This window comes from Meles meles, chromosome 8 (assembly GCF_922984935.1).
Source record: "Meles meles chromosome 8, mMelMel3.1 paternal haplotype, whole genome shotgun sequence".
Lineage (NCBI taxonomy): Eukaryota > Metazoa > Chordata > Mammalia > Carnivora > Mustelidae > Meles > Meles meles.
Window position 1 is genome coordinate 3,635,712 of NC_060073.1, and position 12,862 is coordinate 3,648,573.

General features: G+C 62.0%; 1 protein-coding gene across 1 annotated transcript; it reads right to left on the reverse strand.

Annotated features, from left to right (window-relative positions):
* Positions 1-12,349, reverse strand: CCND1 (cyclin D1). The gene is made up of 5 exons (XM_046014964.1): positions 11,956-12,349; positions 10,200-10,415; positions 9,508-9,667; positions 5,826-5,974; positions 1-3,262 (listed from the first exon to the last, which is right to left on the reverse strand). The coding sequence occupies exons 1-5, from the start codon at positions 12,151-12,153 to the stop codon at positions 3,098-3,100; spliced, it is 888 nt and encodes a 295-aa protein (XP_045870920.1). The 5' UTR covers positions 12,154-12,349; the 3' UTR covers positions 1-3,097.
* Between the last annotated feature and the right edge of the window lie 513 nt (positions 12,350-12,862).

A 12,862-nucleotide genomic window follows, 5' to 3' on the forward strand; every position in this document is an offset into this window, starting at 1 on the left:
TTGGGGTTTTAACCAATTTTATTTCTAGACTTTTCATGTTTGTCTTTTGTTTTCTGCTGGAAACGTGCCGGTTACATGTCTGCGCCACAGTGTGCAAGCCGAGCACCCCCCCAGACCAAAAGTGCCCGCCCACCAGAGACCCTCACAGACTTGCTGGTCACAGGACAGACTCCACTGTGCTCCCCAGACCTGCCGCCAGCCTTTGGCCTTTGAGCGCACATAACGTTCAACCCCTCCCCCCCACCACGAGGACAGACCGTCCCTCAAGGACCCCGTTTGGTTCAGACACAGAGATGCCGCAGCCAGAACGGTTGAGGTAAGCAGAGGCAGTGTTCCTGCAGGGGCGGGGTGGGGCGGGGCCAGGGCCTGCCAATGGCCAGGGAGCACCCAAGGCTGACCCAGCTGGAACAGGGGCCACCCTGGGGTGCAAATCCTTTTGGTTCGGCAGCGTGCTAGGCGACTCCGGCACGCAGCAGGGTCAGCCGGCTTCACTGAGATCTGGAGTCTTTTTGTTTTTAAATCAGCATCATGCTGTAATGCAGAGAACACACAGAACACTGGTACTTAACAGACGCGACACCCGGAACGTTCACCAAGTCCAGAAGCGAGTCCGCTCATCCCGAGTGACCGAGTCGTGTCGCACAACCCCGTGGTGGCACGTGACGGCACTTGTTGCCATAATAATAATAGAATAGTGCGACTTCCGTAGCTTCACGGGAAGAACAGTACGGCTGTAGGGACTCGGGTGGTGGCCCGTCCCAGGCCAGGGGTGGGGACAGCCCAGCATTACAGGCGCAGGGAGAAGGAGGCAGTCGCGGCCCCGAGCCCACCCCCGCCAGGCCCATTTTGGGATCCCGGTCCGCATATCTGCCTGCTGGAGCCGGACCGCCGGGTCTACACATGGCTAAGAGAAGCATGAGGTATCGTGAAACAGGAACCTTTTTGGAATAGAGCAGTAATCACATTAAGTCAAAATTGATCACATAAAAAAAAATCTACAAAAAAAAAAGCATCCTTAATACATTTTTCTATGAGAAAATTAAAACTAGAAAATGGCAGTATATGACATTGTAAAACAGAAACAAAAACTGATCTTCCAATAGCAGCAAAACAATGTGAAAGAGATACAGAGAAGCGATGTGAATGGGTTTCCAAACTGTGCTGGGAAGTCATCGGTAGCAGCGAATCGGGAGACCGAGCTGCCGCCCGGCTGCTGCCCGGTTTCGCCGTCGGCCCTCTGCTCGCCCCCCACCCGTGCCCCCTGCGCCCTCGCCGAGCACCAGCCCTGTGCCCTTGCCGCCTTGGACTCTCCCTACGTAGTCATCACGAAAAGGTACATAGCCAAGATGTGCAAATAGTCTATTGGTTGCTAAACTTCTTGTCAAAAGGAGGGGGACAGGGGACAAGAGTATGTTGGGACTGAACGTGTTTTCAAGTACCCTTGTTTTCTGTGGAAGTCCGAGGCCTCTCCAGTGGGGTTCCCATCTGGGGAACCGCCAGGATAGGCCAAATCAGCCAAATCCATGCTTCTCTGTGTTATTCCTCAGGATCTTTTTCTTCTCTCTCCTACGAGAAAGGACCTAACTTGGACAAACTGTACGAAACCTACAACATCAAAGACGTGCACATGCATGTGTGTGTGTGTGTGTGTGAATCAAAGGGAGATTGCATTACTTTATAAATCATACTGGCCTTACGAACATCCTCTGCAATAAATATTCTTTTTAGCCTTAACTATAAATTACATATTTTAGTGTTTAAAAACCTTCCTAAGCCTTAAACTACACGGTCTCTAGGTCAACCTTGAAAGGCCCTCTATGCTTTCAAACACCAGTTGGCACCAAGGACTCCCGAACTTCCACTGCTCTACAGAGAAAGGAACACGTCACCCTGGCAACGTAAGAATGTACTTCTTGACCGGAAGCTCGCCTTCAAGAACATCCCCTCCCGCTAACTCCATAAGTGACCTCACTTGCCTCGCCACCATCCAGTCCGCACACAAGGACGCGAATATTCCCAAACCATTCCATGAAGAAACCGCGCCCCCCCCCCCCTCCACACACAACAGACACGAGAGATTCCCTACAACCACTGGATTGAAAGTGCTTTGAAATGGAATGGTTCTAGAACATGGAGAAGGAAAGAAAAGGAAAAAAAAAAAAGGGAGCTGTGGGTTTCACCTGGATGTGAGCAGGCTTGTGGTCTGGGGGGGTGAAAAACCAGCATCTCATCAACAGGCAACTACAAAAATAGGACGATTATAAAAATAGAATATTTTACGTCGCTAGGGCGGGATCTCTTCTCAGCAGCGTGGGACCGCTCGCCGCTGGCCCCGGGCCCAGCCACCCGCTCCGGGTCAGGCCAGCACGCGACCTTGCCGAGCTCTACGCTATGCTGAGGTTTCATCAGCCACGAACAGGTGAAGCGTTTACACACCTACCTACGGGATAAAATAAAACACGCGCAAAGGGCTTATAAAGTGACTACATGCACGAGCGGGCGAGGGGCGGGGGACCTAGGACCACCACGAAACCACGCTAAGGGACAACACAGGAACGCGTTTGCTACCTAAAAGCCTCTTCTACTCCAAAAACAGCTGGCTGGCTTTCTTCTAGTTTTTTTTTGAAATGTTTTTATGCTTTTTTGTTTTGTTTTGTTTTAAACACAAAAGAATCAAATCTAGTCCTCCCCCTGCAGACTCGGTCCTTGTGTTAATGCCTATCCTTACGACACAGAGACGCGAACACATCCGTATAAGATCTATAGCCGATTAGGGGTGTGAGAGCCTCTGTTTTGTAGCAAACCTCCCCCCACCCCCCAGCTCAGGGTTATGCAAATACTATATTTTTTTTGCCTCTCTTTTTTTTTCTTTTTCTTTTTTTTTTTAAGACAGTATTTTTGGGGTACTTTTTTTCCTTTTGTTTAAGTCAGAGATGGAAAAGAGAAAAAGAGCAAAGGATTAAAAAAAAAAAAAAAAAACAAACGAAAGGAAAGGAGAAGGAAGCTTTTTCCCTTCTGGTGGTAACCGGTCCTGACACGGAGCACGGTCCTGTCAGGGGAGCACCTGGGGCCGGCCCCTCCCGCGCCGCGCGCCCCCTCAAATGTTCACATCTCGCACGTCGGTGGGCGTGCAGGCCAGGTCGGCCTCCTCCTCTTCCTCCTCTTCCTCCGCCGCCTTGGGGTCCAGGCTCTGCTGCTGGGCCTGGCGCAGGCTGGACTCCAACAGAGCTTCGATCTGCTCCTGGCACGCGCGGAGACAGTCCTGGCCAGACGGGAGACAGGGGTCCTCAGATGGAGGCCTGTGGGCCAGTCCCCTCCCAAACGCCACGACTTTGTCCGTTTTGGGGAAAGCACTGCCTCCCCCAAACTGGGTGAAGGAGAACTTGGGGCCATTGCCCAAACCCCAGAACCGACCAGCATGGGTCCCCCGCTTGGCCACAGCGCCACTGGCCATCTTCTGTGCACGAGAATGCCCTTGTCCACCTGCCTGGCGTCTCCCCGGCCAGGCTAAACCCTGCTTGCTGTTCTGCCGGCCCCGTCGCTGCCCTTGCCTGATTCAATGCTGTTCGATCAGGCTGGAGAGGCCCCCTGAACCCTGCTTTTCCGACTTAACCTCTGCCACATCAGCCCTCGCAGTGAACCCAGCCTTCCGTGATGAATGGCCATCAAAAGCGTTAGGCCGTGCATGACTGAGGATGAACACTGGGTGGCCGGGGGGAGGGGGTGTGCCTGGACCCTTTATCTTCCTCCGTCCTTGCCCCCTTGGCCTGCACCCTGGGAGAACGCACTGGTCTGGCCCAGTGCCCTCCCTGAGGTCTCCACGCCCAGGAGGCTCTCCCAGGAGCTCGGAGGTGCAGGGGGCGGGCTGCCGTCCCAAATCCCGGCATGCCGCACCGGGCTTCTATTCTAGAGCGGGAAGTCTCCAGCCCAGCCCGGAAAACAGACCTGCACCTTTCCCCCAGGAACCGGGGAACCATGGACACGCCTGGGGAAGGCGCTGCTGAGCCCCCAACCAGGTGGGGCTGGAAACAGGTGTTCCCTGCCCAAAAACAGTGGCTCCAGGCCAGCAAGGGTTCTGAGTGAACCCCTGGGGCTCGGCCACGCTCATGGAGCGCCACGCTGTCACACGGGGGCTTTCCTACCCCACTCCGCATTTGTCACGGCGGGTGAACAAGGCAGAGTAGGTGCAAACAGCGTTTCACGGATGAGGATTCGGAGGCCCAGAAGGCCTGGCATGGGACGCAGGACTCCTCATAACTTCCTCGGGCTCCGATCCCCACCCCCAGCACAGCCCCCCAGTCCCAGCACCAAGGCCAGATGGCTCCTACCCGCCCGCCTGCAGTGGCTCTCGGCAGGCGGCTCTTAGGGGCAAGTAAGGGCAATGGGTTTACTTGCCGCCAGGGACTCGGGGGACTGTGTGGCAGAGGGGAAGGCGGGGGGTGCAGGAAGGGACTCCCCTTTGCCACATGGCCCTAACTTCCCCCTGGCAGCCAGAGCCCTGCAGCTTCGGCTGGGAAGAGCCACGCCAGAGACCAGGGGCCAGCTCTGGGGAAGGGCGGACGCAGCTCGCAGCCCGAGGACACGTATGGCTCCGCGGGCCAGGCTTCCCGTGCCTGGGCTCCTCTGCGCTGGTCGCCGGGTAACCAGACTAACGAATTTCAGCTGTGATCGCGGTTCTGATCTGCAGCTGTCTGTGCCCGGACTGTCTGCGGTGTCTCCCTCACCGAGGGTGAGCTGCAGGGTGACGCTGGCCCCCAGCAGCCGGCCAGGACACCCCATCCCTCTAGGAGGCCCAGTAAGCACGGAGACTGAGAGGGGAGCCTCTCCAACCCCTCCAGGAACCACCTGCTCCCAGCAAGGACAGAAGCAAGAATGTGGTCCCCTCCAGGCAGCCGGCAGTGCCAGGCAGGGGACGGGCAGGCTTCTCCCCGCAGCCCGGCTTTCCTTCCCTGAATGGTGCGGTGGGGTGGCGGCTGCTAGGGCCCACAGGGCCTCTGGGGCCCTTAAGGGTGGACCCCCAGAAGGCAGCCCAAGCCCGAGCCAGACCTGGACCGGGGTCAGGGCGGTCACTCGCCCCCACTCGGCAGACCAGCAGAGGCTGAGGGCTGACCCGCCAACCTCGCTGCTCTAATCTAGTAAAGGCCACAAACCCCCGTAACTGGGATCTCCATTCTTTCTCTAAGACAAGAAAGGAACCGGCAGTCAAACAATGGCATCTCGAAGAAGGAAGACACAGTCGGCTCCAGCTCGGGGCTCCAATGGCAGCAGGCACTCAAAGGGGGCCACAGAACACGCGGTTGTCTCCACGGGCCATTGTTGCGCCTGCAGACCGCACAGAAGCCCTTTCAAGCTCCCTTTTACGAGCCATCCGCATTGTGGCTCAGACAAAGCCCCGCTGGGCCCCAGCTTCACATGCCATTAGGACACGGCTCGTTGCCGGCCTGCCTTAGTGGCCCCTCTTCCTGGACGGCTCCCCGGGAGGGATGGATGGCTCCCGCCTGCCCCTGGGAGCACCAGAAGCCCGAGGATCCTCCTGGCCTGCCCGCAAGTTCTGGGAAATGCTTCTCCTTCCAAAGGAGCTGCAGGAGAGCGGGGAGAGGCCTGCAGCCGTCAGCCTCAGGTCAGGTCCCATGCCTCTGAATCCGGCCCCTGTCCCGTCCCACACATGGTCCCCACGCCCATCACTTCTGGGGCCTTGGCGCGAGCACGGCATTTCCCATCAGTGAACTTGCAGCTTTGGGCCCCCTTGTGCTAGAAGTTTCTAGTGCCTGGTGCCGGACGGGCCCTGCCAAGCTGGCGCGGGAGCAGTGCCCTCAGTCACTTACTGCGTCACACTTGATCACTTTGGAGAGGAACCGTGTGAGGCGATGGCAGGACAGGAAGCTGTTGGAACCTCCCAGGTGCAGGCCTTGTACGGCGGCCACCACGCTCCCGGCCGCCACCATGGACGGTGGGTTGGAAATGAACTTCACGTCTGTGGCAGAGAGGGAGAGGCAAGAGGGCTGTGAGCAGGGAACCCTTCACAGGACCCGGTGGTCCCGGCAGTCCCTAGCCCCAGCCCTGCATCACGGTGCGTCCCCGCCGACAGCTGGCCTGGGCTGATTCTGAGCGCACGACCCAGCACCGGACCGCAGAAGCCAGGCCTGGGAGCCACCCAACGAGCTTGTCACGTTCCCTTGAAAACGGAAAAGCAAACCGAGGAAGCCACCATTGGCAGAAGCAAATGGCAAAGCCTCTGGGGAAGGGACAAGGGACATCGCTGTACTTGAGCCTTGAGAACGCGTTGCTCATCCACAAAAATTAAAAACGGTGACAGACTACAAGGGACAAGATGTGCTGCTGGGCCCCAGGCACGGGGGGAGGTGGCTCGTCAGGTCTGCACTCTGGGAGGGGCACACGGGCCTCACCGTCCCCCAGGAGTGTGCAGGGGGCAGCGGTCACCATGGTGGCATGGGGTGCCTGTCCCCACCAGACCTTTGTGGGTGGGGGAAACCCCTGCCTTTGCCCCTAGGCTGAGCCCCAGCACCTCGCACCCTTATCACGAAAAGGTGGGAAAGTGGTAAGGATGTGTAAATGGCCATGCGGGGCCAATGGGCTGCCACTCTGGGGCACCCAGTGAAGAATTTTTGGTGGGAAAGGCCGCCGATTTCTCGATCCCGGGTGGGGGGTGAGGAGACCATCCTGGCGTCTTTGTCAGACCCTTCATCCCCTTTTGCATGCACGGAGCGCCGGGCCTGGTGGCACCGAGGCTCGGGTCCCTCCTCCAGCGAGCAGAGAGCAGGCCTGGCCAAAGGAACGTGGCCAGGTGGGGGGCTGGGGAGCCACCTTGGAGGGGCAAGAGCCCACCACTGGGTACCATGAAAAAGCAATTTCCTAAGAGGCAGCCATCGCCTTCCCGCCTGACGTTGGAGCAGCGCCCCAGCCCGGGGGCCCGGAGCCGCGAATGAAAAGCTTTTCACTGAGGCCCGTCAGGCAGGGACAGCAATTGCCGCGTCCCAACTATTTTGGCTGGACCTTGAGACTCCCGTCCACGAGGGACAGTCAGCTGGGGACGGGCTCGCTTTTGGAGCCCGCCTCCCCACAGAAGGGTGTGCGTGTACGTGTGCACAGCGCAGGGCCTATGTGTGTAGATGAGTGTGTGGATGTGCGTGCGTGAATGGCACGGGGCAGATGTGTGCGCACACGGCGCAGGGCAGATGAGTGTGTGCGTGTGTGTGCACACTGCAGGGCCCACGTGTGTAGCTGAGGAGGAACCCAACTGCGTCCCCAAAGCTCCGACACTTGTCTCCACTCTGCTGGGTCAGAGCAGGGCAGGGGGGCCTGTGGCCAGAGCGACCCCCGGAGGCGTTGCGGACTCTCGCTAAGACCTACTCGTCAGTCCTGACGATTTGCCAGCTCTGGTCGTTTGCTCACCGAACCCACTGCAGCGCCCGGAAAACTCCAGGAGGCACGGATGAATATACACATTCACCAGGTGTGGGGGGCATGTGCACCCGCGTGGGAGCCCAGTCTGCGGGCCCCCAGGGCAAGAACAGAGCCCCTCCCCTCACGGCACCATCAGGCGGGACCCTTGCTCTGTGGAGGACAAAGATCTTCTGGGGCTTTTGCTCAGGCCTCTGTCTCTGCCAACCTGTTTCTGAGCAGCCACTCGGAAGTGAGAGGTGCCCTTGCGACCAAGGGCAAGGCTGCGTCTCCGGTACGTTCGAACCGCACACGCGAGCATCTGCACCCGGAGAATCTTTCCCAGGACGTGGGTGGGCGGGTGACCCTCTCCTTCTGGCCTGCCTGTTCCCCGCCCTGGAGTTAATGCCTGGGAGAAACTGCGTCCCCCCCTCCCCGCTTTCCCTCCGGGGAGGCCCCAGGGCTTTGGGCCCAGGCTGCACCCTCCAGGCCGGGAGTGCTTGTTGGGCCCAGTCTTAGAGGCCGGCCACGCGTGCGCGCACGCCGACCCAGGGCAGCTGGGGAGTTAGCACGGAAGCCCACTTAGCCTCTGTGCCAGGTCAGCTCCCCGCACGGCCAAGCCCGGCACGTGGGCTACACACTCCGCTTCCCCAGGGTTCTGGGAGAGGGGGAGCTCCAGGCTGCCCCTGCCATCCTGGGGGGGGGGGGCAGGGGGAAGGGTGTACAAGAATCGTTCCCTACACTATCTCCAGGAAACTCTGCCGTTTCTCTGAACCACTTTCAGCTCCATAAAAGGCTGCCTGGAGTCTCCAGAGGCCTCTCTCTTCCGAGGCGGCCCAGCCAGAGAACGCCTCCCTGCCTGCTTGCGGGGGCCCCGGAGGCCCAGGGGATGGCCAGTGGGAGGCTCCCTGCCCCTGCCCCAGGGCCAGAGCTGCCACCCCTCAGATCCACCCGGACGACAGTGTCCCCGACCCCTCTCACTTGGAAGGGCTCGGAGAAGGGGGTTCATGCCTTGAGCAGGAGGCGGAGGATGGGAGGCCAGCAGAGTCTTCCCGACTCTTGCATGAGCCAGAAATAGCACCCTGACATCAGGAGGTGCCAGACTAGGGGTTCTGTGGCTCGTGGAGAGGGAGTGATAGACGCCAACTTCCCCCTTGGATGCCCTGTGACCCTCTGGTTGCCCACGGTGACCCCAAACACAGGTGACAGCTGAGGCCTGACCAGGGGCAGAGGCAGCCCACTGCAGAGCGGGCTGGGACGGGGGCCTGGGTCCCCAGGCAGGGTTGCCCACCTCATGGGATCAGAGGGAGAGAGAAAGAGGTCACAAAGAGGGAGAAAGAGGGAGAGAGAAAGGGTGTCAGGGTAAGGGCTAGGGGGAAAGAGAGGCAAGGCGAGCGTGTGGACCTGAGAGTCTGCGCCCAGTGCTGAATCCATCGCTGCCCAGGGGCTGGGGCCAGGGCCGGGTCAGGGAGGGGCCGCCAGGGACCATCCAGAGCCCCGCCAGGGGGAGGGACGACTGGCCCCTGCTGCCAACTGGGGCGGCCCAGCCCCAGGCTGCTCTGAAACCCCTCCCAGCGCTCAGCTGAACTGCACAGGCGGGAGGCACCCCTTGGCGGGGCCTCAGGCGGCCAAGCTGCTTTGCCGGCCGCCCCTGCACAAGGGCCACCGGTAGCACGTGGTTGGTGCAGGCACTGTGGCGGGCTCCCCACCCTGTAGGCGCCCCTGGCAGGTGGCCCAGGAGAGGCCAGAAGGGGGCCCCTTGAGGACACAGGGACGGACTGGTGATGGGGAAGGCAGGCTGGGCAGCCAAGGGAAGCCCTTTTCAGCACGGAGTGACCACAGCCTGGCGGACCACCCAACCCCATCCCCAAGATGCCGCTGGTGGCTGCGGCCAGCCTCAGCTGCCTGACCCAGGAAGGGACCCCTGCCGCCGCCCCACCTAGCCCCAGCACTCGGCCAAGGGAAGAGGAGCACCTCCCGAGAGCGGGAGAGGCCTCGGGACCACCTCTTCAGATGGGGAAACGGAGGCAGAGGGCAAAAAGCTCCTCCAGCAGGGGCGAGGGCCCCCCAGGGAGGCCAGGGAGCAGCGGGACCCCTCGGCCCTACCTGTGGCACAGAGGGCAACGAAGGTCTGCGCGTGCTTGCGAATGATCTGTCGGTTCTCCTCGGCCACGGGCATCTTGGAGAGGAAGTGTTCGATGAAGTCATGCGGGGTCATCGCGGCCAGGTTCCACTTGAGCTTGTTCACCAGGAGCAGCTCCATTTGCTGTGGAAGGGGGGTGAACCGGCATAAAAAGAGGGGCGGGGCCGGGCCACCCCCTCCCCCACTCCGTGGGGCACGGCCCAGGAGCGAAGGCACGGGGCACGCTGGGGGTCCAGGAAGTGGAGGACAGCACGCCACGCCAACAGAGGTCCAAAAAGAGAGGGTGCCCTAGAAAAAGCCAACTGTGCCCAAGTGGGGACAAAAAGAGCCGCACCTGGAACGCAAGCCCTTGTGAGCCGCGCGGGCTGCCCACGCCGCCGTCGCTAGAGGGCGCGCGCCTCCCACTTTTCGGCCGCGCTAGGGGCGCGGCGGAGGTGGGAGTCGGAGCGACCGTGTGCCGCGGGGCGCGCTGGGGATGGGGGCGGCGGGGGGGTCCCGCCCGCTCCTCCCAAGGGCCCCACCGGTGTGGCCGCCAGCCCTCGGGGCGTAGGGTGCGGCAGCGGCCTGCGGGGGGCCTCCCGCCCTCTGCACCTCCCCCACCCGGGGGGTCCTGGGGTTCAAAGGGCGTGGGTGGGCCGCGGGGGTCCCAGGTTACCAGCAGCTCGTCAGGCCGGATGGAGTTGTCAGTGTAGATGCACAGCTTCTCGGCCGTCAGGGGGATGGTCTCCTTCATCTTCGAGGCCACGAACATGCAGGTGGCCCCCAGCAGCTGCAGGCGGCTCTTTTTCACCGGCTCCAGCGACAGGAAGCGGTCCAGGTAGTTCATGGCCAGCGGGAAGACCTCCTCCTCGCACTTCTGCTCCTCGCAGACCTGGGGGGCACGGGCGCCGTGACCGCCGCCGCCGGGCCCCCTCCGCGGGGACCCCGCGCCCCCCACCCCAGCTCGTGGCCGGGCGGCCGGTCCCGTGCGCGCAGCGGGTCGGTCGTGGGGGGGCGGCTGAAGCCGCCGCTGCCGCGCCCCCTCCCCCGCGGGTCCGCAGAGCCCACCCAGCCCGAAACTGAAAGGGAAAGTCCCCAAGAGGCTGGCACGGTGGGGGCGGGAGTGGGCACGGCTGGCGCCGTGCGCCGCGCGCGGGCGGCCCGCCCCGGGGACCCCGGCCCGCGTGGGTGCTCCGGGGCCCGCCGGGCCGGGGTAGCCCCAAATGGGGTGCGGGGCCGCGGGGCGGGCCGCGGGGCTGGGCGCCGCGCTCACAGCGCCTGCGAGACACAAAGGTGGCGTCCCAGGCCGCCGCGCCGCATTTCCCCAGACGTCATCTTTTCAAAAAATATTTAAAAATATAAAAAAAATAACTGGGTACATAAAAAAACCCTGAAAATGACCCTCGGGCGGCCCTTTACCCAGGCCGGGGGTCGAGAGCTCGTTGGAGGCTCCGGGGAGAGCCCCAGGAATTCAAATTCGGGGGCCCCCCTTCCCCCCTGGGCGCGGGCGCCTTTTCCCTCTCGCAAGGGCACCACGCCGCACTTTCAAAAATTATTTTAAAATATTTGCGGGTTCCCCGGGCGCCCGCTGAAGGCCTGAAAGTGTGCCCCGGGCCGCCGGCTCGCTCCAGACCGGTCCCCCAAGCTGAGACCCCTGCAGGCCAGGGTCAATCCCCAGCGTCTTGGGGGCCACGCGACCTTGCAGCTCGGCGTGCTCTCCGGCCCAGGCTGGCCGTGCGGGGCGCCCCGGGACTTGCAGCTTGAACAAAGGGGTCCCTCTTCCCGAGCGGGGTCCCCCCCAAGCTGCCCGCGCTCGGTCCCCCTCCCTCCGGTTCTCGGCGGCCGCGCGGCCCCTCGCGGCGGCCCCAGCGCCTCGCCGGTCGCTCCCCGCCCCCACCCTGCCCCCAATTATTAATAAACACTTTTGCTTTGCAATAAAAGAACAAAGATGGCGCATAATACTGGCACGAGCGGCCCTTGCATACGTGTCCATGGGTATTAATTTAAAAATCCAATCTATGCCCCCTCCCCCTGGAGCAGGCGGCCCGCTGCAGTGTAGCCGCAGAGGAGGCGCAGCGGGGGCTCGGGCGCAGGCGGGGGCCACAAAGGGCGCCCAGGCCGCCGGCCCGCACCCTCGAGTCAATTGGGGTGCCCCCGGCAACTCGTTTTCCCCGAAGGGTCCCCTCCGCGACCGCTCTCCCAGACTACCCCCGCCAGGATAGGGAATTTCAAACGACCCCACCCCCCACCCCATTTTCGTTCAAAAAAATACCCACAATATCTATATATTTTGAAAACGCGATTCCTAGCAAACCCCGGGCAAACTTCAAAGTTGGGGTGGGAGAGAAGGGAGGGAGACGAGCGGCAGAGAAATGTGGGTTTGGGCAACAAGTTGCAGGGAGAGTCCTAAAGAGCCGCCCAAAGCCCCGCACCTCCAGCATCCAGGTGGCCACGATCTTCCGCATGGACGGCAGGATCTCCTTCTGCACACATTTGAAGTAGGACACGGAGGGTGCGCAGGTCTCCTCCGCCTTGAGCATGGCCCGCAGCACCCGGTCGTTGAGAAGGTTGGCATCGGGGTACGCCCGGCGGATGGTCTCCACCTCGCAGCATAAGAGTTGGTGTGCCATGGCTCGGGCTCTACTGGGGGGCCTGGGGACGGCGGTGGGTCCTGGGTCGCTCCGCGCTCGGCTCTGGCTCCAGCTGCCCCGCGCTCCCTCGAGCTCGTCTGCCCCTCGCCGGAGCGCGCGGACGCTGCTGCTCGCTGCTACTGCGCCGACAGCCCTCTGGAGGCTCCAGGACTTTGCAACTTCCAACAAAACTCCCCTGTAGTCCGTGTGACGTTACTGTTGTTAAGCAGAGATCAAAGCCGGGCAGAGAATGGGAGCGGGCGGGGGGGGGGGGGGGGGGGCGGGCGGGCGCAGGGGGAGGGGGCGCGGGCTCCGAGCGCTGGGGAGCGGAGAGGGGCAGAGCCCAAAAGCCATCCCGGAGGCGCCGCGTCTGCCCCGCGGCGGAGTTGCCCCGAAGCCTGGTTTTCATAGAAATGCAAATCGCCCGAGGCTGCCTTTCTCCCCGCCCGGGAAGAGGGGTGCAGGGGTGTCTGCCGTCCCGGAGTGGGTCCCCCGGGATTCGGGAGGTGGGTGGGGGTGGCTCTGCAGGGGGGACAAGTGGGGGGGGCGCAGCCAGGCCACACGCAGCCGGGGGAGACCGCATGGAGGGGGCACTCTGGGGCTCGGAGACACCCTATATCCGAGCCGGGAGAATGGGCGCATTTCCGAAAACGCCACGAGGGCACCCACGGGCGGAGAGGCGGCCAAGGGACCTCAAGTCTACATCTTC